This window comes from Muntiacus reevesi, chromosome 3 (assembly GCF_963930625.1).
Source record: "Muntiacus reevesi chromosome 3, mMunRee1.1, whole genome shotgun sequence".
NCBI classification, from domain to species: Eukaryota; Metazoa; Chordata; class Mammalia; order Artiodactyla; family Cervidae; genus Muntiacus; species Muntiacus reevesi.
Window position 1 is genome coordinate 240208944 of NC_089251.1, and position 25537 is coordinate 240234480.

General features: G+C 36.7%; 1 protein-coding gene across 6 annotated transcripts in view; it reads right to left on the reverse strand.

Moving 5' to 3' along the window:
* SCN1A (sodium voltage-gated channel alpha subunit 1) overlaps window positions 1-25537 on the reverse strand; it is an 89556-nt gene that overhangs the window by 41920 nt on the left and 22099 nt on the right. Inside the window, exons 6-16 of one of the 6 annotated variants that reach the window (XM_065931681.1) lie at window positions 24333-24602; window positions 18457-18520; window positions 17788-17929; window positions 16940-17146; window positions 15192-15473; window positions 13757-13957; window positions 12190-12322; window positions 7798-8036; window positions 6264-6437; window positions 4387-4743; window positions 2602-3084 (exon numbers count right to left, since the gene is read on the reverse strand). In XM_065931681.1, coding sequence (XP_065787753.1) covers window positions 2602-3084; window positions 4387-4743; window positions 6264-6437; window positions 7798-8036; window positions 12190-12322; window positions 13757-13957; window positions 15192-15473; window positions 16940-17146; window positions 17788-17929; window positions 18457-18520; window positions 24333-24602 — 2552 coding nt within the window. Of the gene's footprint in view, window positions 1-2601; window positions 3085-4386; window positions 4744-6263; window positions 6438-7797; window positions 8037-12189; window positions 12323-13576; window positions 13958-15191; window positions 15477-16939; window positions 17147-17787; window positions 17930-18456; window positions 18521-24332; window positions 24603-25537 lie in introns of all 6 variants that reach the window. The other 5 variants (XM_065931680.1, XM_065931678.1, XM_065931679.1 and 2 more) reach the window with 5 other exon arrangements.

Consider the following 25537-nt stretch of genomic DNA (forward strand, 5'->3'; position numbering starts at 1 on the left):
TCTTACAAAATAAAACTTACACTTTGCATACCATCAGCAATTGCCATTCTTGGTATTTAACCACATGAGTTGAAATCTTATGTCCACACAAAAGCCTGCATACAACTCTGTTTATAGTAGCTTTATTCATAATGGCCAAAACTTGGAATAACCAAGATGTCCTTCAGTAAGTGAATGGATAAACAAACATCCAGACAACAAAATAGTACTTAGCACTAAAAGAAGTGAACTATCAAGTCATGAAAAGACATGCAAGAGTCTTAAATGCAGATTACTAAGTAAAGGAAGCCAGTCTGAAAAGGCTACATGTTATATGACTACAAGTATATGATATTCTGAAAAAGGCAGAAACAATTACAGATCAGTGCCAGAGGTTAGTATAGAGGGATGGATGAATAGAGTTCAGAGGATTTTTAGGCCCATTTAAGCTGCTCTGTGTGATTCAGTAACAGTCAATAAATGCCTTCAGACAGTTGTGCAGAAGAGGAGAGTGAAAAAGCTGGCTTAAAACTCAACATTCAAAAAACAAAGATCATGGCATCTGATCCCATCACTTCATGGCAAATAGTTGGGGAAACAATGGAAACAGTGACAGACTTTATTTTCTTGAGTTTCAAAATCAATGCAGAGGGTGACTGCATCCATGAAATTAAAAGACACTTGCTCCTTGGAAGAAAAACTATGACCAACCTAGACAGCATATTAAAAAGCAGAGACATTACATTGCCAACAAAGGTCCATCTAGTCAAAGCTATAGTTTTTCCAGTAGTCATGTATGGATGTGAGGGTTGGACTATAAAGAAGGCTGGGCATTGAAGAATTGATGCTTTTGAACTGTGGTGTGGGGATAGACTCTTGAGAGTCCCTTGGACTGCAAGGAGATCCAACTAGTCAATCCTAAATGAAATAAGTCCTGAATATTCATTGGAAGGACTGATGCTGAAGCTGAAGCTCCAATACTTTGGTCACCAGATGTGAAGAACTGACTCATTTGAAAAGATCCTGATGCTGGGAAAGATCAAGGGCAGGAGAAGAAGGGGATGACTGAGGATAAGATGGCTGAATGGCATTACTGACTCCATGGGCATGAGTTTCAGCAATCTCTGCGAGTTGGTGATGGACAGGGAAACCTGGCCTGCTGCAGTCCATGGGGTTGCAAAGAATTGGACATGACTGAGCAACTGAACTGACTATAAAATGGATAATACCAAGAATGAATCCAAGTGTAACCTATGGACTTTGGGTAATAATGACACATCAATGTAGATTCAACAAATAAAAGAAATTGGAGTATGTGGAAATTTTTCTGTCTTCCTCTCAATTTTTCTGTGAACCTGTTTTAAAGATAAAATGCTTAAATAAATTTTTAAAAATTTGGACTATGTAACCTAAGCCATCTTACCATTTTTGAGACTTCCACACAATAAATGGGAAGTGAAGTTGTTTTATATTTCTTTGGAATTATCTTTTAAATCCATTAAAATTTCAGATTAATATTTCTAAGTCAGTTGCTATGGACTGAATTGTGTTCCCTCTAAATTAGTATTTTGAAGCCATAACTCCCAGTGTGACTCTATTTGGAGAGAGGGCTTGTGAAGTACTGATAAAGGTTAAGTGAGGTCTTGATCCAACCTCTAATCCAACAGGGATGGTGCTCTTATAAGAAGAGAGACCAGAGCTCACACCCACATGCTGAGAAAAGACCATGTGATGACACAGTGAGAAGACAGCTATCTGCAACACAAAGAGAGAGCTCTCCCCAGACCTTGACCCTCCTAGCACCTTGACCTTGCACTTTCCACTCTCCAGAAACGTGAGAAAATACATTTTGATTGTTTCAGCCACCCAGTGTGTGGAGCATTGCTATGGCAGCCTGAAAGATTAGCATGTAGTTCAGAAGAAAGTGTTAATTGCTCAGTCATGTCCAACTCTTTGCAACCCCAAGGACTGTGGCCCACCAGGCTCCTCTCACCACGGAATTCTCCAGGAAATACTGGAGTGGGTAGCCATTCCTTTCTCCAGGGACTTTTCCTAACCAAGGGATCAAACCTGCATCTCCTGCATTGCCGGCAGATTCTTTACCATTTGAGTCACCTTAATGGAATGACATAGACTATTTCTTTTGTTAAATTCTCTTCCATGTATGTGAATTAGTGCAATGCAGTGTAAGACATACAGAGCTCATAAAGACTGTAAGTTCAATTATCAGCTATACCTCCTCATTAGTAATATGGGCTTAAATTTCCTAAGCTAATTTTCTTCTCTGACAGGTTAGAATAACAACAAGTCTTTCTGAAGTTATTACAAAGATTAAATCCAATGAAGCTTGTTCATTCTCTGGATCGTTCATTCATTCATCATCTAATAAATATCCATTACTTAGGATGAGAAAACTTATACTACTAGGATGAGATAACATATGCATATATTATTCTTTAACTTATTAATCATCTCAGCTTAAATCTTTGGTTCTTCAATGAAATAATATTTTATATTATGGCAAAAATATCCTACATGGAGAATATATAATCATAAATATAGGCAATATAATACATGTACATACATATACATTTATATCCAACCACATTTATAAAATCTTACCTCTTTGCTTTCTTCCAGATCTGATTCACTACTGAAGTCCTCCGTATTTAAATTTTCAAAGTCAGATTCTCCTACAGCAATTGGTACAGTCACAGTAAGACTGGGATTGTTTATGAAGGACATGTAGTCACTTTCATCAATAATGTACTTTTCAACACTGCTGCCGGTTCCTATTCCACTTGTGGTTCCATTTACGTCTTTAAGATAGTCAAGATCTTTCCCAATCTCTGCTGTATGATTGGACATACAATTGTCTTTCCTGTTGTTTAGATCATCAAGTGGTTTAATTTCATCTAAAATCTTTTGTTTTCTAACAAAGGACTGTTGAATAAATTCATATATTTTTCTCTTCACATAAGCTATTCCCTTGTGCATTCTATCCACAGCAATTTGGAGATTGTTCATTTCATTATCATCATCAGTGGCTGCAAGGTTGTCTGCACTAAATGAGCTCAGAAGCAAGGCCAAAAAGAGGTTCAGGACCTTAAAAATAAAACAAATATCATTATAATTTCACCCCAATGTGAAGAAGAGCAGATTGAGATCACTTATTCCTTGAAATGTTGAGGAAACTAGTGACTAGAAGTTCAGAGATCTAAATTTGTGATCTGGCTTAACAGCTATGCCACAATTCATCCATGGGCAAAGACATGATTTCCATTGGTCTCGAGTTCCTCTACTTATAAAATGAAGACTCTGAATGAGCAGACCTAAGGTTTTACTAAACTTATAATTATGTGATTATAAGAAATAAATTTATATGGGCTCTATATGAGTTCTAAACTTAAAATTCCTTAGTTTTTAAAACTATGCATTTAATTGCATATTATAGTTTCTTTTTTGATGAAGAGATATTAAATTGGATATTAATTGAAAGAAAATCATTATGATCCAGAATGAGAATTATGGGTTTAACATAGGCATCAACATATATTTTCTTGATCTACTATTTTTCTCATACCCCATTGCTGACTAATTAGGACAACTATTTATAAACAATTACTAATGTTTCCATGAGACTGGTATGCTGCTGCTGCTGCTGCTAAGTCGCTTCAGTCGTGTCCGACTCTGTGCGACCCCATAGACGGCAGCCCACCAGGCTCCCCCGACCCTGGGATCCTTCAGGCAAGAACACTGGTGTGGGCTGCCATTTCCTTCTCCAATGCATGAAAGTGAAAATAATGTACATATCCTTTGGAGTATATTATATATTTTTATATGGTAATAGTAAGGTACCAAACCTAAAAGAGAGGACGGATTAGTTACTCCACGTGGGTTAGGAATCCTTAGCCAACCTCTGTTTTGACGTAAGGATTGACTAACCCAGGTTGGTTCATGCATCTGCCTTATAATATAGAGTGACTGAATAGTATCTATAATGAACGGGCAAAGAAAAGTTGAAATAGCTAGGAACAAAGGAAAGTACCACTTTTTAGTCCTATACTAGCAAGTAAGTTTGAGTTTTCTCTAAATTTAGTTTTTTTCAGACTTTTCCCTTCCTTGGATCTGAATTTTTAAAATGTTTCCAACATATCTTTCTAAACCTGTTTTTAATATTATACTCCATAGGAGTTCACATAATAAGTGTGATGAAATGACTGGCAAAATAGTTGAGAACAAACATTGTAAGGTCACTGGTTGTGTTTGTCAAAGTAAGATTAAAAGAGTATCCAAGGTAAGAGACTTTTGAAATTGATAATCATAATTTTTGTTTTGGACAAAATGGGCATCATTTCACTGTGCTCTTAATCCATTTCTGAAACTCAATCTTAAATGGGTACATACCACCAGGTTTCCAATGACCATGACCATCATGAAGACAGTGAGGCACATGGCTTGGCCGGCGACCTCCATGCAGTCCCACATGGTCTCTATCCACTCTCCACACAGCACCCGGAACACAATCAGGAAGGAGTGGAAGAAGTCATTCATGTGCCAGCGGGGGAGCTTACACTCACTGTTGATCTTGCAGACACAATCTTTGTAACTTTTACCAAAGAGCTGCATGCCAACCACGGCAAAAATGAAGACGATGATGGCTAACACCAAGGTCAAATTTCCCAGAGCCCCCACTGAATTGCCGATGATCTTTATTAGCATGTTTAGTGTTGGCCAAGATTTTGCCAACTTGAAAACTCGGAGCTGGAAAAAGAATATATATATGTTATTATGATCAACCTTTGAAAGCATTACATGTGAGGTTTACCAAGAAATGATTAAAATTGAATCTCTAGCAACATTTGCTTTACAGATGTTATAATGGTAATGGATGTTAATTGAATTTGTTGTAGTGATCATTTTGCACTATATACAAATATTGCATCATATGTTGTAAACCTGAAACATAGTGTTATATCAATTATAACTGAATAAGAAAGATATTGAAGTATATAACAAAAGACATTTTTTAAGAGAGTTAGTGGATGTCCGGGGCCACTACTGATTGCAAAAATTACAATCTTGATTGGGGAAATAGGTAAGAGCCACCTTGCATTCTTGCACTTTGCTTTCCAGACTTTTAAATCCATCTACCTATGGACCTTAGCCAGTTAGAATGACCTGTGCCATTGCACTGTCATAGCACCACTCTCCTAAGCAAAAGATGTGAAGAGCAGGCTGTCTGGATGTCTTTGTGTCAGTGCTTGGCTTTACTCCCAGACATATTTCTAATCTATCAGGAACAGAGAGTTGTGAGCAAATGTTTCACTTCACCAAACAAGAAGCAAAGGTCTTCCCAAAAGGAGCTTCTTATCTAAAAACAAACAACAACAACAAAGCTCTCTTAAAACATCTGTCCTATCCTTGACCATGGCCAGTCTCATGGCTAATGTTTGGACCCCTCCCTCCCACCCAGGAAGAATCTGATCCTTCCATGTTTTATATAGATAATTTTCCCTGAGAGTGAATTTTTAATTATTACTTGGGGACATACTCTCCCTAAGTTGTTTTGTAAAGGTGGTTGTAAGGCATCCCCAGACTGACACTAATATTAATATTTTATCTCAATGATTTCTGCTCAAAGTTACTCATTTGTCAATAGCAGGCAAAATAACAGCACACAGAGGCCTGCTATAAGTGAAGTGTTTATTATTCATAATGCTCCTCTGGAGCACCGACATAGCTAGCTGCACCTGCATTTAAGAACTTGGAATATTTCCCATGACTTCATAATCCTTTCCATATTTGCAAGCACATATATGTGAATCAGTGGACTAAGTAAATAATTCTTCTGATTCCTCTTCTCTGATTTTGGGAAGGAGAATATTTTCCAGAGATACAATTAGAAACGGTTTCTACACGCACATCCTTATCTGATTGTCATTCACCAATACAAAAGGGTGTTTATATTTTCAAAGTACTATTAAAATACATTTTCATTAAAATATTTTCTTAGATGCAAAAATACTAACTGCAGTCATCTCTAGAAACAATAATTAGTTGGAATGGTAATTGAGTAACATATTCAACTTTATATGACCAGGATTTTTGCAATAAAGCTTCTTCCTAAATATGTGGGAATATTTTTTCCACTTAGGGACTGTTTTTGACAATGCAAATGTTACACAAAAAACTTAAAATGTTAATGGCATGTGGTAAAATCTATGATGCAAGAACCCTGATTGTTGGAAAGGTTTTTGTCTTTGTACTGTTTTGTTTTTTACCAAACGGAATGAACGGAGAACTGATAATCCTTCCACGTTGGCCAGGCCAAGTTCTACCAGGCTAAGCGTTACAATAAAACCATCAAAGATATTCCAGCCTTCTTGGAAATAATAGTAAGGATCCATGGCAATAATTTTCAGAAACATTTCTGCTGTAAAGATCCCAGTGAAAACCTAAGATCAAAACAAAGTTACTCTAATTCCATCCGATAATGATAAAGTAGCATGACATAATATTTGCTCCTAGAACAAAATGTTTACACTAGTAATTATTCTATTACTTGCTTACATTTGCACAGTAATTTATAGTTGTTAAAAAGCTCTCATATATGTTATTTAATTTTATCCTCAAACAAAACACTGTTAAACACATAATGTGAGTATTCTAATTCTTACTTTACCAATTAGGAAACATGTCTTCAGATGGGTGCAGTGGCTTGCCCAACATCAACTAGAAAGTTAGAAAAACTAGGATTTGAGAGCAAATCTATTTTTAATCAGTGCTCTTTCCATTACATCGACTGCATTTTCCTCCAGACTTCATACAGCACAGGTACTGACAAGATTTTCCCCATAAACAGTTTTATCTATGAGCTTATTCCCACTTCCCTCTACTCAGACAGTTATTTCACATGAGCACCTATATTATAATATGTGCATTATCATTATTTATTATGCACATGAAAAAATTACTTCAACGGTAAATACTAGAACTTTAAAAATAGGAATACTGTAATTCAGGATGCTTTACATATTTTTGTTTCTTACATCAAAAACTTTAAACCTCAAAACAAATATTATGAAAAATGAATACATTATTTTAGAGACCTTTATTTCAGCAAATGAAAGCTAATATTCCTAAGTTGAGACAACAAACACTTTAACATTTTTTTTTTTAAGCTCAGAAGAGAAAGAATTAGGTGGAAACCTTCACCAAAAATGGCCTTGTTTTTAAAAAAAAAAAAATGGTCTTGTTAATCATATAATGCACAAAATGTACTGGATGTTTTTATTATTTTATGGCTTTGATCTAGACTAGATGGATTAAACAATACAGGCCCTACCTAGATCTTGGAAGTAGAAAAGCTGGAGCCATTTGTGAGTTGTTAAATAAGATGTGGCTTATAGTGATGATGAATGACTAAGCAAGATAAAAAGATCTATAATTTTATTTTAGCCTTCTATATGAAGGGAACCTGTGATAACATCATTTCAAAAAGTGTGTCCTTAAACTATGAACTGCTTCTGTGCCTTGTTTTACTTATAATTACCAGTATTGATTTCTTTCAAGTAGTAATGTAGGCCTGTTTTTATTGCGGTCTTTCTCAGTTTCAGCTTGGATCTTAAGGGCTGTTAAGGGCTATTTTTGGCAAAGAGTAGGGTATAGCCAGCTAGATATAATTCCCATCTTTTGAAAGCAAGGAAGTAGAAAGGGTGGTGGTAAGACTGCTAACTGCTATAAGACATTAAATGTAAACAGTTTCTCAAACAGAAAACTTGAAGACTGAACACATTTACCTTCCAATATGCTTACCAAGTTTCCTACTGTAAGCACATTATTGAAATGGTCTGTCATGGGATAGTGCTCCATGGCCATGAAAAGAGTATTTAAGACAATGCAGATGGTGATGGCCAGGTCAACAAAAGGGTCCATCACAACCAGGTTGACAATATGCTTCACTTTTAACCAATATGGCGAACAGTCCCAGATTAAGAATATGTTGGAAAATTTATACCAACAGGGTGGGCATTTCTGCCTGGATTCTTCAAGTTCTAGATAAAAAAAAAAAAAATAAAAACAACCACCGAAAGATATTTTTAAACATATATATTCCTCTCAGATCCAATAGATTTCACTAACCAAATATTCCCATTTGCTACAGTCAACCTATTTTTGTATTTCATTATTAAAAAAAAGTGTGATTTAAAAAATAGAATTTACTCTTTAGATTCCACCCAAAAATTTCTTCAGACATAAAGATAGAACAGGGGTATCAAAGAATGATTTTCTTCTCTTATGCATTGATATTGTGGTTCCATATTAGGCTCTAAGTTACGTGGATTGTCTTTTTAATAGGGATACTGTGTGTAATCCTATGTTAATGTCTGGCTATGCTATCATCCTGAGGCTATAAGAGAGCCAAGAATCAGCTGTTTGTTTTTATTTTGTGAGAATGACCCGTTCTTCCCCTCCAGCCTTGAGTGTGTTTAGGATGGTATCAGAAGTCCTAAACTAAATGGAACAGAAAATACGGTCACTATGACTAATAGGATTAGAAACCCTTTACAGAAATACTTTATTGTGCATTTTTAAGGAGTTGCCACACACAGGATTCTGTCATTTTTGAGATTGCACCCAAGGTGCATTTCAGACTCTTCTATTGACTATAAGGGCTACTCCACTACTTCTAAGGGATTCTTGCCCATAGTAGTAGATACAATAGTCATCTGAATTAGTTTCACCCATTCTGGTCCATTTTAGTTCACTGATTCCCAAAATGTTGATGTTCATTCTTTCCATCTCCTGTTTGATCACTTCCAGTTTACCCTGATCCTTGGACCTAACATTCCAGGTTCCTATGAAATATTGTTCTTTACAGCATTAGACTTTCATCAACAGACACATCCACAAGTGGGTGCTGCTTCTGCTTTGGTTCAATCTCTTCATTTCTTCTGGAGCTATTTATTTGCTCTTCTCCAGTAGAACATTGGATGTCTACCAACCTGGGGAGTTCATCTATCAGTGTCACCTCTTTTTGCCTTTTCATGTTGTTCATGGGGTTCTCAAGGCAAGAATAGTGAAGTGGTTTGCCATTCTCTTCTCCAGTGCACCACGTTTGTCCAAACTCTCCACCATGACCTGTCCATCTTGGGTGGCCCTACATGGCTTTGGTCATAGTTTCACTGAGTTAGACAAGGCTGTGGTCCATGTGATCACTTTGGTTAGTTTTCTGTGATTGTGGTTTTCATTCTGTCTGCTGGATGAAAATAAGAGGCTTGTGGAAGCTTCCTGATGGGAGGGACTGGCTGTGGGGAAACTGGGTCTTGCTCTATTTTGCTCTTGTTCTGTGGGCAAGGCCATGCTCAGCAAATCTTTAATCCAATTTTCTGTTGATGGGTGGGACTGTGTTCTCTCCCTGTAGTTTGGTCTGAGACAGAATGATCTCAGTAGCTTCCAAGGCAAATCATTCTCTATCACAGTAATCTAGGTCTATGCCCCAACCAGTGATGCCAAAGAAGCTGAAGTTGAATGGTTCTATGAAGACTTACAAGACCTTCTAGAACTAACAACAAAAAAAGATGTCCTTTTCATCATAGGGAACGGGAGAGCAAAATTAGGAAGTCAAGCAATACATGGAGTAACAGGCAAATTTGGCCTTGGAGTACAAAATGAAGCAGGACAAAGGCTAACAGAGTTTCCCCCCCGCCCCCCCCCAAGAGAACACACCGGTCATAGCAAACACCCTCTTTCTTTCAACAACACAAGAGATGACTCCACACATGAACATCACCAGATGGTCAACACCAAAATTAGACTGATTATATTCCTTGCAGCTGAAGATAGAGAACTCTATACAGTCAGCAAAAACAAGACCAGGAGCTGACTGTGGCTCAGATCATGAACTTCTTATTGCCAAATCAGACTTGCATTGAAGAAAGGAGAGAAAACCACTAGACCATTCAAGTATGACCTGAATAAAATCCCTGAATAAAATACAGTGGAAGTGACAAATAGATTCAAGGGATTAGATCTGATAGACAGAGGGTCTGAAGAACTATGGACAGAGGTTCATAATGCTATATAAAAGGCATCGGCCAAAACCATCCCCATGGAAAAAAATGCAAAAAGGCAAAATGGGGGTCTGAGGAGGCTTTACAAATAGATGAGAAAATAAGAGGAGATAAAGGCAAAGGAGAAAAGAAAAGCTATATCTATCAAATGCAGAGTTTCAAAGAATAGCAAGAAGAGATAAGAAAGCCTTCCTCAGTGAACAATGCAAAGAAATAGAGGAAAACAAACAATGGGAAAGACTAGAGATCTCTTCAAGAAAATTAGAGATACTAAGGGAATATTTAATGCAAAGATGGGCTCAATAAAGGACTGAAATGGTATGGACCTAACAGAATCAGAAGGTATTAAGGAGAGGTGGCAAGAATACACAGAAGAACTATACAAAAAAGATCTTAATGACACAAATAACCATGATGGTGTGATCACTCACCTAGTGTCAGACATCTTGGAGTGTGAAGTCAGGTGGGCCTCAGGAAGCATGACTACTAATAAAGCTAGTAGAGGTGATGGAATTCCAGCTGAGTTATTTCAAATCCTAAAAGATGCTGCTGTTAAAATGCTGCACTCAATATGCCAGCAAATTTGGAAAACTCAGTAGTAGCTACTGGACTGGAAAAGGTCAGTTTTCATTCCAGTCCCAAAGAAGAACAATGCCAAAGAATGTTCAGACTTCACACAATTGAACTCATTTCACATGCTAGCAAAGTAATGCTGAAAATTCTCTGTCAGGAGAATTCTCTGTCAAGAGAACTGAGAACTTGAACTGAGAACTTCTAGATATTCAAGCTAGATTTAGAAAAGGCAGAGAAATCAGAGATCAAATTGCAAATACCCACTGGATCATAGAAAAAGCAAGAGAATTCCAGAAAAACATCTACTTCCATTTCATTTACTATGCTAAAGCTTTTGATGTATGGATCAACAAGTTGTGGAAAATTCTTTAAGAGATGGGAATACCAGACCACCAGACCTGCCTCCTGAGAAATCTATATGCAGGTCAAGAAGCAACAGTTAGAACTGGACATGGAACAATGGACTGGTTCAAAATTGGGAAAGGAGTATGTCAAGGTTGTATACTGTCACCCTGCTTACTTAACTTATATGTAGAACACATCATACAAAATTCTGAGCTGGATGAAGTACAAGCTGGAATCAAGATTGCTGGAAGAAATATCGATAACCTCAGATATGCAGATAATACCACCTTAACAGCAGAAAGCAAAGAGGAACTAAAGAGCCTCTTAATGAAGGTGAAAGAGGAGAGTGAAAAAGTTGGCTTAAAACTCAAAATTCAAAAAATGAAGATCATGCTATCTGGTCCTATCACTTCATGGCAAACATGGGGAAACAACAGAAACAGTGACAGACTATTTTCTTGGGCTCCAAAATCACTGCAGCCATGAAATTAAAATGTTTGTTCCTTGGAAGAAAAGCTAGAACTAACCTAGACAGCATATTAAAAAGCAGAGGTATTACTGGGCGGACAAAGGTCCATATAGTCAAAGCTATGGTCTTTCCAGTAGTCATGTATGGATGTGAGAGTTGGGCCATAAAGAAGGCTGAGCATCAAAGAATTGATGCTATTCAACTCTTCAACTGTGGTGTTGGAGAAGACTCTTGAGAGTCCCTTGGACTGCAAGGAGATCAAACCAGTCAACTCTAAAGAAAATCAATCCTGAATATTCATTGGAGAGACTGATGCAGAAGCTGAAACTCCAATACTTTGGCCACCAAAGAACGGACTGATTGGAAAAGACCCTGATGCTGGGAAACATAGAAGGCAGGAGGAAAAGGGGATGACAGAGCACAAGATGATTGGATGGCATCACCAAGTCAATGGACATGAGTTTGAGCAAGTTCCACAAAATGGTGAAGGATAGGGAAGCCTGGTGTGGTGCAGTACCTGGAGTGGCAAAGAGTCAGTCATTACTGAGAGGCTGCACAACAAAACACACAGGATACACTCTTTACAGAGTTTAAGTAACTTTTTAAAAAGTTTCTAGAATACTCTTAAATAAAACCTATGATGCTTTCTTTGGAATATACTACTTCCAACTTACTGACATGTGTTGCAAATAAGACAATATAAATTCAGTGAAAACAACTGAGATGGAAATGGAATTTGTTACAAACCTTCTACTGTATTTGTTAAAATGCTGGCTATGCTCATTGCTCTTTGCCTTTGAGATGGATCTTCTAGAAAGTCCATGGAAACATGAAAAGAACTTGACCTTCTCTTTCTCATTTCAGTTTCAGTGGTTGTTCCCTGTAAAGAAAATGTTAATGTATTCAATGCTTAACTTGGGCAATATGATAAGCAAACAACCACTGTGACACAGTGAAATTCATGAAATGCATGCATCATGCACGTTCATATTTAATTGGTGATGGCAGATATTGCTGACTTATTGTAGCATTAACCTGGACTGTCCAAACTGTTAGCCATTTATTCATACACCAAAGCTGAGGGTTTTCTTTTCACCCTCTGACTTTATAGTTTTAGGTGACATAACATAATTTTGATATCCTTGATAAATCTTGGGAGTGACATATTTAACAATTTGCTTATTTCAGAACAGCAAAAAGTATAGCTTGAAAAGTCACCTAAATGATCAGAGCATTTTATTTTGAGAAGGTAGCCCTTTATTTTTAAAGGAATATGAATAATTAGAACACACGTAGCTGCCATCTCATTTTCTGGACACAAGACACAGATGGTCATTGACAACACAAGCTGTATGTTAAAAAAAAAAACAATAATACATGCTGCATGGACAACAGTTTCATCCAGGGTACCAGAGCAATAAGTCATCTAGTTCTGACTTAATCATGCCTCATTCATGCTGATATATTTCCAGGTCTAATAAGAGGCAGCACGTGTTTAGAAATTCCTTATCTGGGTATATATTCACAAACACATAACATACCTTTGTACACAGAGAATTCTTTTATCTGTCTGCATTAATAATTTTTTGTGTCTCTTTATTTAGCTTAGTTTTGAGAAGACCTATATCAGCATTATCTTTCAGTAAGACAAATATGAGTACTAGAAATTTTAAGATAATAATGAAGCTATCTATTTAGGCACAGTGTTCTTGAACTCTTCTACACTAAAGCAAGCTATATCAAAGAATCTGTTGGAAAGATTTATTATACACCCTTTACACTTAAACATAGGAATCGTTCATTTGCTCTTATGCCAGGTCTTTAGTGGATGGCCTGCTACTAAAGATAGTTCCGCATGGGTATATAGCAAATCCTCCAACTGGAGGCAGTCATTTTTTACTGTGTATAATTTATCCTTAGCACATTTAATAAGTAAATGCATTCAGGTGTTACGCAAGAGAGTGTTGAGGCCTTAAGTTTTAGTTGGTTAGTCTTTTAAAGGTATTACAAGATGCAGGAGCATTCACAGCTTGACCAACCAGGAATCATTCTCAAGGGGTTCCATTCTGTAGAAACACTGGCCGGTACAGCAATCATGGGCCTGCCATGCCTGAACTATTTAAAACTTCCTTACATTGTCATCAGTAGCTGGCTTATCTATTATCACCTCTGGCAGAAGCTGTCCAACAGGCGAGGTAGGAACCGAAGGTCCACCAACCAAGGAAACCACACCATTGCAATCCACGGCGCTGTGCATCTTCCCGTTGGCCGGAAGCACGGCCAGCATTCGCGACGACCGACTGGTCTGGCTTAAGTTACTGTTGCGTCGCTCTCCGTGCCGGCGGGGCACGAATAAGGAGTCCCTGCGGCTCTCATTATCCTCGAAGGTGCTATGCTCATCGTCAGCAAAGTCGTTCTCTGATCCCACATCCTTCGCTCGCCCTCTGAAGCTGAAAAGGCTTGTTCTGCTATTTCGCCTTGGAGAAAATAAGGAGCCACGGATGCTCAACAAGGACTATAAGTTTGAAACCGAAAAAAAAACTCATATTAGTATGGTCATTTGGAATGTGCTTTTATTTCGTAAGATAAAGTTGAAGGGGATTTCAGCATTCTTAACAGAATGTGACTCATTCCTTGATTAACATTCTCATTTTATGTGCATGCAGATTAAATTAGATTAGTTTATAAGAGAAGGTTTCTAGCCCTTGAGATTAATAACTGGAGAGATAGACCGCAACTTAAAGGTATTGAAAAACAAAACCCTGAACTACATTTTTCAAGTTCAAAAGCAAACATCTTCAGCACCTTACTGTGGACATTGAACACGCAATAAACTGCATGACTTTAACAAAGGCACATCTGTTTCCACTGCTCTTTCCCTTCAAGAAATTCCAAACTTTGCACAAATTGTTTAAGTCCATCCTCCTAATATCACTTGAATTATTATTCCTATCACATCTAGTAGGCACACTGTTGTTGGAGCTTGAAGTCAAGACCTCTGAAATTCAGAGTGATGTGCTTTTTGAAAAAGCATACCACAGCAAATATTTTCAGAAGCGTGCATTATGGTTTATAAAGAAGTCTGGGTTGTTAAAAACAACAACAACAACAACACAACATAAAATAGCCAAAAAGACATTACTGATGAGTTAACCATATTTTTTCTTGTTAAAACAGCTGTGGACCAGAAAGATGAGATGTCAGTTAGAACAAGTGCCAGGAGACAAGTTGAAGTGAGAATTCAGGTCTCCTGACTTTTGATGCTGTGCTATCTTCATACACCAAGCTGGAGAGCTTCCCCTTGTGATCCAGATGTTAAGAATCCTCGCAGGAGACCTGGGTTTGATCCCTGGGTCAGGAAGATCCCCAGGAGAAGGGAATGTCAACCCACTCCAGTATTCTCACCTGGAGAGTTCCAAGGACAGAGGGGCCTGGTGGGCCACAGTCCATGGGGTTGCAAGGAGTCAAATATGACTGAGCCACTAACACACACCCCCCCCTCCAAGATGCAGGATTACGTATACGCAAACTAAAATTCTTTCAAACTGTACAGAAAGGATAGGTTTAAATATATATATATATATATATATATATATTTTTTTTTTTTTAAAGCAGTCAATTCAGTTGATAAAAATTCCTAAGTTGTATTCACTTCTCCTCCCAGCCGCCAGCCACCCCTTCCCCGCTCCCCCCGCCAGCTTCATGTTCTCATTTCCATCCCAGCATCATTTAACTCAGCAGCGCCATACCTGGTGTGGGGAGGAGTACCTCTTTTCGTAGGTCAACCGGTTCCCTTCTATGGAGAAGCGAAACCCTTTCCTCCTGATGCTGTCCTCAGATTCAGACTTATGGAATTCATCATCATCTTTCTCTTCTCCGCCAGATTGCTCTTTCTGTTTTCTTTTCTTTCTCCGATTCCTTCTTTCCTTTGCACTCTTGGAACTCAACTTGGAGGTTTCAGACGAGCTGTCTGAGAGCCTGCCTGCTGCACTAGGTTCTCTGGAATGCTCTGAGGCAGTTACAGCTGCTGCCTGCTACATTGAGGAGACGTGGTTTCAGCATGGAAGTGGAGAAGAACTTACTTTTAAAAATATAGCTCAAGTGTTTGCAAAGTATTTGAAAAAAAAATTCAGTTGACTCCAGTTAATCTTATATTGAAGAAACTGCAAATATGAGGGATTTTCTTTCCTGTCCATCTAGTAAAGGCTTTTAGACATAAATTTATTTTCTCTGTGCCAACATTTATTACATTTCTATGATGTTTTGCAGACCACATATTCACAAGGATCAATCAGACACCAACAAGAACATAAATTCATATTCTTTTGGGATTTGCTTTACTCTAAAAATTGGTAATTAGCACTGTCTTTTTTTCAATGGGGGAAAAAAAACCTTGAGCATGGAAGAAAAGCTGATGAGTTACTTGGGGTCATATCCAAAGATAGGAGGAATGAGATAAGGAACTGAGGGCCTCTTTCTAGGTATTGAAACAGGATTGTCCAATACCCTCAAAATATTATCAAATTTATAGAAGGTGATATCCCTTCTCACCTCTGCAATACTCAATCCAAAAGGCTAGAGACTGGAGGGTCAATAGTTTCTGCTAAGCAAGACAAGACATTCAGTTCTCCAAAGATCATCCCATTTCTTCAAGTCAGCACTGGTTGTTGCTGGCTACATGGTCATGGGATGAAAACAATGCTCTTTATCACAGCTTGCTGTGATTGTGACTTTTTGATGATTTTCATTGTTCCAAGAGTGCCCTCAATATAGGCTCACAAATAAATTAATATTCCCCAATCAACTTCCTTTTATAGTAAGGACAATGAGTTTTGATGCTAAACGGGAGTGAAGAAATATGGAAGTGATAGGAAGGGCATTTTATCATACTATAAGATCAAGTAAAAAAAAAAAAAAAGAGATCAAGTAATTCTTAGGTTACCTGATCTCCATAAAATTGGTAACTTCTACATGCCTACTGCTGTATCAGAGAGCATTACATTATTTGATTACTTCTTTATTTAGAAAGACAAGCAACCACATAAAAGACAACATATTTTTGGGCAAAGACAATCTTCTAAGAACCACATGAATATCTTTTTACACAATGACCAATACATTATTTTTCTAAGAAAAGATGATTTCCTACGGTTTCCTTCTAATGCCAGTATATTCATTCAGTAAAAGTTTCTCACCTGAGAAGACCTCAAAATCACATTTTCCCTTGAATCCTAAAATTTTTAAGATGATTAAAATAGCATGAAAGATTCCTATTGTGGTCAATATTATAAACATATATCTTAGAATAGTTAAACTAAATGATTTACAGATGATCAAAATAATGTAGAAATATTGACTAACCCCCTATACTACCAGTTTCTCCTAAGTACAAACAATCATCTGTTTCTCACTTTCTCTCCAGTGTTGTTGTAACAACCAAAACAATTAAAAAAGGTTCATATCATGAGACAGGACATACTTGATTTGGTGAATTTACCTGAGCTGCTTCCTGTTGCTTTTTAAGTTGTTCAAGCATCTGCTGAAATTCAGCCTCTTTCTGTTCCGCCTCTTCTAAGGTGGCCTGATTCTGTTCTTCATAGGCCATGGCCACCACAGCCAGGATCAAGTTTATTAGATAGAAGGAGCCCAGGAAAATGACTAGCACAAAAAATATCATGTATGTTTTTCCAGCAGCACGTAATGTCTGAAAACAAGAATACCAGAGTTATTTTTTTTTTTTTACAAAATTATTTCGCTAACTGGTGGCTTCAATTGTCAGCTTACTTTGTGTCTTGTAGGACTCCGATATAAATAATTATGATGGTCCTACCTCCTACCTTGTTGACTATCTGTTTCTTTAACCTCATCCTCTTCCTTCTCCCCTAACTCATGCATTTAGCATTCTACTCTGTAGAAGGGAATTCCTGGATTTACCAGGAATAAACCAGAGTCAAATAAAATACCATGGGGATCTCTATTAAAGAGCTGAGCCTTTGCATAAAGTCAGGAAGAGATCAAACTTATCCTTCTACATCTGTTTATTCATTTTCATCACCTTCCACTTGAAGGATAATACCTGAGGGGGTAAACGGAATTGAGGGGAAGCTGTGCTTTTCTATTTTGGAGCATCTGTATATGGGAAGGGTGGGGAATATGTTTTGAGGTCAAGGGGAAATGAGACAGAATTGTGTTCATAACACACTGCTATGCTTAATATGTGTTACAATCAATAAAGAAAGTCAATCTTCTGATTTCAAGTTCTGCTCTTTCCATTATACTATGGTGTGGTTAGGATTTCTTATATACTTTCAATTGATCACAATATGTGTCGCCTCAGGTTCTCACCAGCTGGTAAAGATTTTCCCAGAAGTCCTGAGTCATCAGTCGAAACAGCGACAAAAAAGCCCAACTGAAGGTATCAAAGCTTGTGTAGCCATAATTGGGATTTCTACCAGCTTTCACACACATGTATCCTTCTGGACACTGGCTGTAAATATGGCAAAAGAAAGTATTATAAGAAGTTCTGCTGTCTTTTTATTCTGGTAGCATGCTATACTTTTAATATTTGAGCTAGAAAGATTTGCTATTTCAAGGGATGAAAGTATGATAAATAAGTAACACATTTCCCAACTTTTGACTTAATATAATTTTACTAATCACCTGATGTCATCATTAAAATACTGTATAGCATGCCTAGTAATATTTTACAAAACTATTTTCTGTCAGTAATTAGTGTGTTAACATGTGTCTAGTTCATTTTCTTAGCATGGATGCTCCAGAGTTGACTCATAGCTCATGAATACTCATCTAAAGGAAATAGCATTAAAGCTAAAGTATTCCTTCTTGTTTTACAAAACATGAAAGCTTGCCTAACATTTAAACAATTCCTCACCTTATAAATAAAAAAATCTTAATTATCACAAATTACTATAAATAAAGTTAGCTGGCTGTTTTCTGTCAGTTTTTACAAAAAAAGAGAAAATATGTATACACACATACAAATTATTGGCTTACCCTGCATCTGAGCTATTTCCACATAGTAGTGCATCTGAAAAACCCTCCAGAAAATAATGATATCCTGGTTAGGAAAAAAAAAAAGTCACATGATAAACATTTGCATGACACTGCAAAATAAGATTAAGATCTGATTCTACTTTTAAAGTTTGTAATTTTAAATACAATATAATTAAATACAATACAATACAATATAATTTATTCAAAGGCAGAACTATTACTCCCTCTAAATATTAGCTATTATATCAAGGGGATTGGATACTTACGTAAGAGTAGAAAACATTTGCTCTTTGTGAATGTAAAACAAGTGATAATCACAGAAACTAACATAACATTTTTAAAAGTATTAGTGTTTTTCTACCCTCCTCATGAAAAATAAAAATTTCATTCTCTATTAGATAAGAATGATAGGGATTTCTTTGCTTTCTCAAGACTGCCACATATTTCAAAAGGAAGGGATTTTGCTTTTCTGAACAGTATTCCATATTTTTTAACACTTTATAAATGACTAATAAATTATAATTTATATTCTACCAATTTATAAAATATGTCATAGGCAACTTATAATAAAAGATGCATAAACCATGTCAATTACTAAAATGAGTGAAATTTTAAAATAAGCTTAAATATTAAAGCTAAAATAATTACTATAGGTGAATATTTTATTAACTCTAAGTTCTCTGTCTCTGGGCAAATTCCTTGGATTCTTTCAATATCCTGTTGAAATGTCAACTCTTCAGTGAACTATTCCTTGATATCTTCTACTTTCTTCCAAGGAAGATAGGCAAAATTAAGAACTCTCACTATGCTACCAGGAACATGTATACGCATTATTATTATATTCACTGTCTTATGTTGTAATTATTTGTTTACAAATACTACTCCTCCTTGAAAAGTGAGTCATTGGTTATTTGCATGTTGTTTGGGAATACATAGTATTTGGGACCTGGCAGCCTTTCAATAGGGCTTCCCTTGTGCCTCAGCTGGTAAAGAATCCACCTGCAGTGTCGGAGACCTGGGTTCAACCCCTGGGTTGGGAAGATCCCCTGGAGAAGGGAAACGCTGCCCACTCCAGTAATCTGGCCTGGAGGATTCCATGGACTGTATAGTCCTTGGGGTCACAAAGAGTTGAACACGACTGAGCAACTTTCACTTCATTTCAGCCTTTCAATAAAGTTTACTGAATGAATAAGTAAAGGGTGACAAAAAGTGAAACACATGAAATTAAAGAGTCATTTTGTAAAAAGAACAATTTAGGATTTTATAAGAAAAAATATTTTTTACATGCCAAATTTTCTGAGAAATTTATTCTATACAGTTTTATAAGAGATACAAAGAAATATAATAAAAATATTAATTTCCCAGGTCATCTCTGAACATAAAAAAGTGAAGGTATAATTTCTTAACTTGTAGTTAAAATTAAACAATGTGAAGGAAATATGACATTTTCTGGACAAATTTCTGATACTAGGTATTTATAAGGAAAGCTTTGTCCATAAAACTCAGTGATCTAGAAGTTTAATCTGAAGAAAATATAACTCAATCATAATGTTTATCTTTGATTTTAATAAATTAGATTTTCTATCACTTTCAAAAACAAACCATTTTATCTATATGTGCATTTAGTTTAAAATACTCTTTTTTCAACAAATGGAATATTATTAGAGAAAATGATAAGACAGATTTTTAGGGCTCAAAATAGCCTCAGATATTCTTAACTTCCTTTATTTTCAATGTAAGAAGAATGGAGTTCAATAAATTACTTAAAGTGAATAAATCATAAGTGACATCCTCATAACTGGTTTCTTGATTAAAAAGAAAAACAGATTTCAGGGAGTTGGTGACATCAGTGAACTGATAAGCATCATATGAAATGAATAAGAGATGTTTCATGTGTTCGTCTTACATGTATTTTTCTCATCATTTGTCTTAATGTAGCAATTTATAATTATTTGCAAATTATTTGTTGTCATGTCAATAATATCATGGAAGAGATCATCTGTATCAACCAAGGTATTTTCCAGATCTACAACTATAAGAATGCCACTAGTTTTTTTATTATGCTATCTTTACTTTCAGTTCAGTTCAGTTGCTCAGCCGTTTCCAACTCTTTGTGACCCCATGCTGCAGCACGCCAGGCCTCAATGTCCATCGCCAACTCCCAGAATTTACTTAAACTCATGTCCATTGAGTCCGTGATGCCATCCAACAATCTCATCCTCTGTCGTCCCCTTCTCCTTCTGCCTTCAATCTTTCCCAGCATCAGGGTCTTTTCCAATCAGTCAGTTCTTTGCATCAAGAGGCCCAAGTATTGGAGTTTCAGCTTCAGCATCAGTCCTTCAGTGAATATTTAGGACTGATTTCCTTTAGGATGGATTGGTTGGATTTCCTTGCAGTCCAAGGGACTCTCAAGAGTTTTCTCCAACACCACAGTTCAAAAGTATCAATTTTTAGGTGCTCAACTTTCTTTATAGTTCAATTCTCACATCCACACATGACCACTAGAAAAACCAGTAGCTTTGACTAGACCAAAAAAAAAATCTAGTTTTGACTAGACAGACCTTTGTTGGCAAAGGAGTGTCTCTGCTTTTTAATATGCTGTCTAGGTTGGTCATAGCTTTTCTTCCAAGGAGCAAGTGTCTTAATTTCATGGCTGCAGTCAACATCTGCAGTGATTTTGGAACCCCAAAAAAATAAAGTCTGCCAGTTTCCCCACCCATTTGCCTTTAAGTGATGGGACCAGATGCCATGATCTTAGTTTTCTGAATGTTGAGTTTTAAACCAACTTTTTCACTCTCCTCTTTCACTTTCATCAAGAAGCTCTTTAGTTCTTTGCTTTCTGCCATGAGGGTGATGTCATATGTGTATCTGAGGTTATTGATATTCCAATGTTGATTCCAGCTTGTGCTTCATCCAGTCCAGCATTTCTCATAATATACTCTGCATATAAGTTAAATAAACAGGGTGACAATATACAGTCTTGACGTACTCCTTTCCCAATTTGGAACCAGTCTGTTGTTCCATTTCCAGTTCTAACTGTTGCTTCTTGACCTGCATACAGATTTCTCAGGTGGCAGGTCAGGTGGTTGGGTATTCACATCTTTTTAGGAATTTTCCAGTTTGTTGTGATCCACACTGTCAGAGGCTTTGGCGTAGTCAATAAAGCAGAAATAGATGTTTTTCTGAAACTCTCATGCTTTTTCAGTGATCCAGCGGATATTGGCAATTTGACCTCAGGTTCCTCTGCCTTTTCTAAATCCAGCTTGAACATCTGGAAGTTCATGGTTCACGTACTGTTGAAGCCTGGCTTGGAGAATTTTCAGCATTAATTTGCTAGCGTGTGAGATGAGTGCAATTGTGTGGTAGTTTGAACATTCTTTGGCATTGCTTTTCTTTGGAATTGGAATGAAAACTGACCTATTCCAGTCTTGTGGCCACTGCTGAGTTTTCCAAATTTGCTAGCATATTGAGTGCAGCATTTTAACATCATTATCTTTGAGAATTTGAAATAGCTCAACTGGAATTCCATCATCTCCTCTAGCTTTGTTCTTAGTGATGCTTCCTAAGGCCCACTTGACTTAGGACTCCAGGATGTCTGGCTCTAGGTGAGTGATCATACCATTGTGATTATCTGGGTCATTAAGATCTTTTTGTATAGTTGTTCTGTGTATTCTTGCCACTTCTTTTTAATACTTTCTGCTTTTGTTAGGTGCATACCATTTCTGTCTTTTATTGAGCCCATCTTTGCATGAAATGTTCCCTTGGTATCTCTAATTTTCTTGAAGAGATCTCTAGTCTTTCCCATTCTACTGTTTTCCTCTATTTCTTTGCTGTGATCACTGAGGAAGGCTTTCTTATCTCTCCTTGCTGTTCTTTGGAACTATGCATTCAAATGGGAATATCTTTCCTTTTCTCCTTTGCCTTTTGCTTCTCTTCTTTTCATAGCTATTTGTAAGGCCTCCTCAGACAACCATTTTGCCTTTTTGCATTTCTTTTTCTTGGGGATGGTCTTGATCACTGTCTCCTGTACAATGTCACAAACCTCCGTCCTATCAGACATTCTATCAGATCTAATCCTTTGAATCTATTTTTCACTTCCACTGTATAATCATAAGGGATTTGATTTAGGTCATACCTGAATGGTCTAGTGGTTTTCCCTACTTTTTTCAATTTAAGTCTGAATTTGGCAATAAGGAGTTCATGATCTGAGACAGTCAGTTCCTGGTCTTATTTTTGCTGATTGTATAGAGCTTCTCCATCTTTGGCTACAAAGAATATAATCAATCTGATTTTGGTATTGACCATCTGGTGATGACCAAATGTAGAGTCTTCTCTTGTGTTGCTGGAAGAGGGTGTTTGCTATGACCAGTGCGTTCTCTTGGCAGAACTCTATTAGCCTTTGCCCTGCTTCATTCTGTACTCCAAGGCCAAATTTTCCTGTTACTCCAGGTGTTTCTTGACCTCCTACTTTTGCATTCTAGTCCACTGTAATGAAAAGGACATCTTCTTTTTGTTGTTAGTTCTAAAAGGTCTTGTAGGTCTTCATAGAACCATTCAACTTCAGCTTCTTCAGCATTACACTCAGGGCAAAGACTTGACTACAGTGATATTGAATGGTTTGCCTTGGAAACAAACAGAGATCATTCTGTCATTTTTGAGATTGCATCCAAGTACTGCATTTTGGACTCTTTTGTTGACAATGATGGCTCCTTCATTTTTTTTTTTTTTTTTTTTTTTTTTTTCTTTTTTTTTTTTTTTTTTCCTTCATTTTTTCTAAGGGATTCTTGCCCACAGTAGTAGATATAATTAAGATATCATTACTTTAAGAATTATCAAATCACCAGTAGGTTAACCTTTAAGACTAATTCTACTTGTTTCACATAATCATTACTAAGGCTTTCTCTCTTTGATATTTTTTTCCCTAAGGATTACTCATCTCCTTAAAATAATAAAGATACAGCTATATTTAAGCACCCATAGAGTCTAAGTTTTATATATTTAATATTTTTCATTAAAAGGATGTTCTCTTTCCCCATGAATCATGGTCTTTTTTTTCTGCTTTTGAAATGTTGCTACTGGCAGATACTAAAATTATAGAATAGAAAAATTTTGCTTATTTTTATTGTCACTTTCAAAAGAGAAAGGATACTAGGACATTTATTGTTTCATTCTTCTATACTAGAATATTTAAACATTCAAGTATTTTGTCTAAACTCTTGAAATAAAGATAAACTGATTCCCATATCTTCACAGATTTTTGACATCTTAAACTTCTCTCTCCTAAAGCTTTACTGATTCTCATTTCCTTCTTTTTGATGGAATACAACTTATAATTCTTATTCTACAATTGTAAGAACAGTATTTATCTTTAGGTCTTCACTTGATTTCTATAAAAGAACAATAAAAGTTACCTATTGAACTATAAGTTCATATGGAATCATGTGCCATCACCATTATTTTCCTGGAATCCTGAGGAGTTTCTGGTACATAAAATCCAATCTGAAATTGGCATTTAGTAAGTTATATTTGCATAATACTTGGGAGTTAACAAAGGGCCTTCAAATATTTTATTTGATTGCCTCAAATGAGGCAATGTATAGCTCCATACCTTGATGAGAAGAATGTACAGAAACCCAATATCCTATGAAAATTTCTTTCTTGCTCAATTCTTCTGTCTCTCATCAGATGATGTGACAGAAAGTGGCATTTAAGAGTCATAATTAGAATATTTATCACTATAATAATTTATGTGCAAACCATTATGAGGTGATAAAGATATTACAGCCTGTCATACAATCATTTAACAAATTTTCCATGCCTATATGGAAAGAAGATCAACAATGAAAAAAATAAACCTACATAATAGTAATTCTTACTTGAATCTTGAATATATGACTTCCAGTCAAACTCATTTTGAGTTTCGTTTACAAGTGTACCATTGTAATTCCTAGTTATGTTCTTCTCTACAGTGTGTTCCTCCAGGGAAGCGTTGGTGGGAGGCCATTGTACACATTTATTCCGCAGGTTGCCCATAAAGAGCTGCAGCCCAATCAGGGCAAACACACTCAGACAGAACACAGTTAGGATCATGACATCTGAAAGCTTTTTCACAGACTGGATCAGGGCCCCCACAATGGTTTTCAGACCTGAAAGAAGGAAGGTTATTACTATGAAGACTTAGAATGTCTGAAGTAAGAAAAGCTTCACACAATTTTCTTGAAAACATAGATTCCATGAATAAGTTTGAAAATGACGGCAATCAATGGTATAGAGAAAGCAACGCTTCATGGAAGATTTAAGTGCTAATGAAAATAAACTCTGGTAATGTAATGATCTGAACAATGAAATGAAAATCCATATCCCATTACATTTGGATAAAATAGCTGGAAGTTCATGGTCTTCACAAAGCCTATATGAAGAAAAACATCTTGTATTTCTCCGGTTTGCTAATGAAACTTGCCCCATACTTTCATTAGGGTCAGTTGTCAGTTTTATGACAAGTTACAAGAATAAAAATATTTTCCAAATTCCTATTCATAAGTAAGAAAGATATTGCTATAAAACTGGAAGCAGTATGGAGTATAATTGCACTTTAAGATAATAAAGCCTTGGGGAGTTTTCTGGTAGTTTAGTGGTTAGGATTTGCTACTTTTCCTACCATGGTCCGAGTTCAAAGCCTCTTCGGGGAACTAAGATACCCCAAGCCACACAGCATGGCTCATAAAGATAATAAATTCTCCGGCAGACCCATGCTATTCTGTACTATCTTATTTCCTTGTCTTTTTAAACAATATTAAGATTCACATTGGGCTTCCCTGGTAGCTCAGATGATAAAGCATCTGCCTACAATGCAGGAGACCCGAGTTCGATCCCTGGGTCAGGAAGATCCCCTGGAGAAGGAAATGGCAACCCACTCCAGTATTCTTGCCCAGAAAATCCTATGGACCGAGGAGCCTGGGGGGCTACAGTCCATGGGGTCGCAAAGAGTCGGACACGACTGAGCAACTTCAGCTCAGCTCAGCTCAAGATTCACATTGTACAGACATTGTCATCAATGCCTAAAATGAACAACAAATTACAA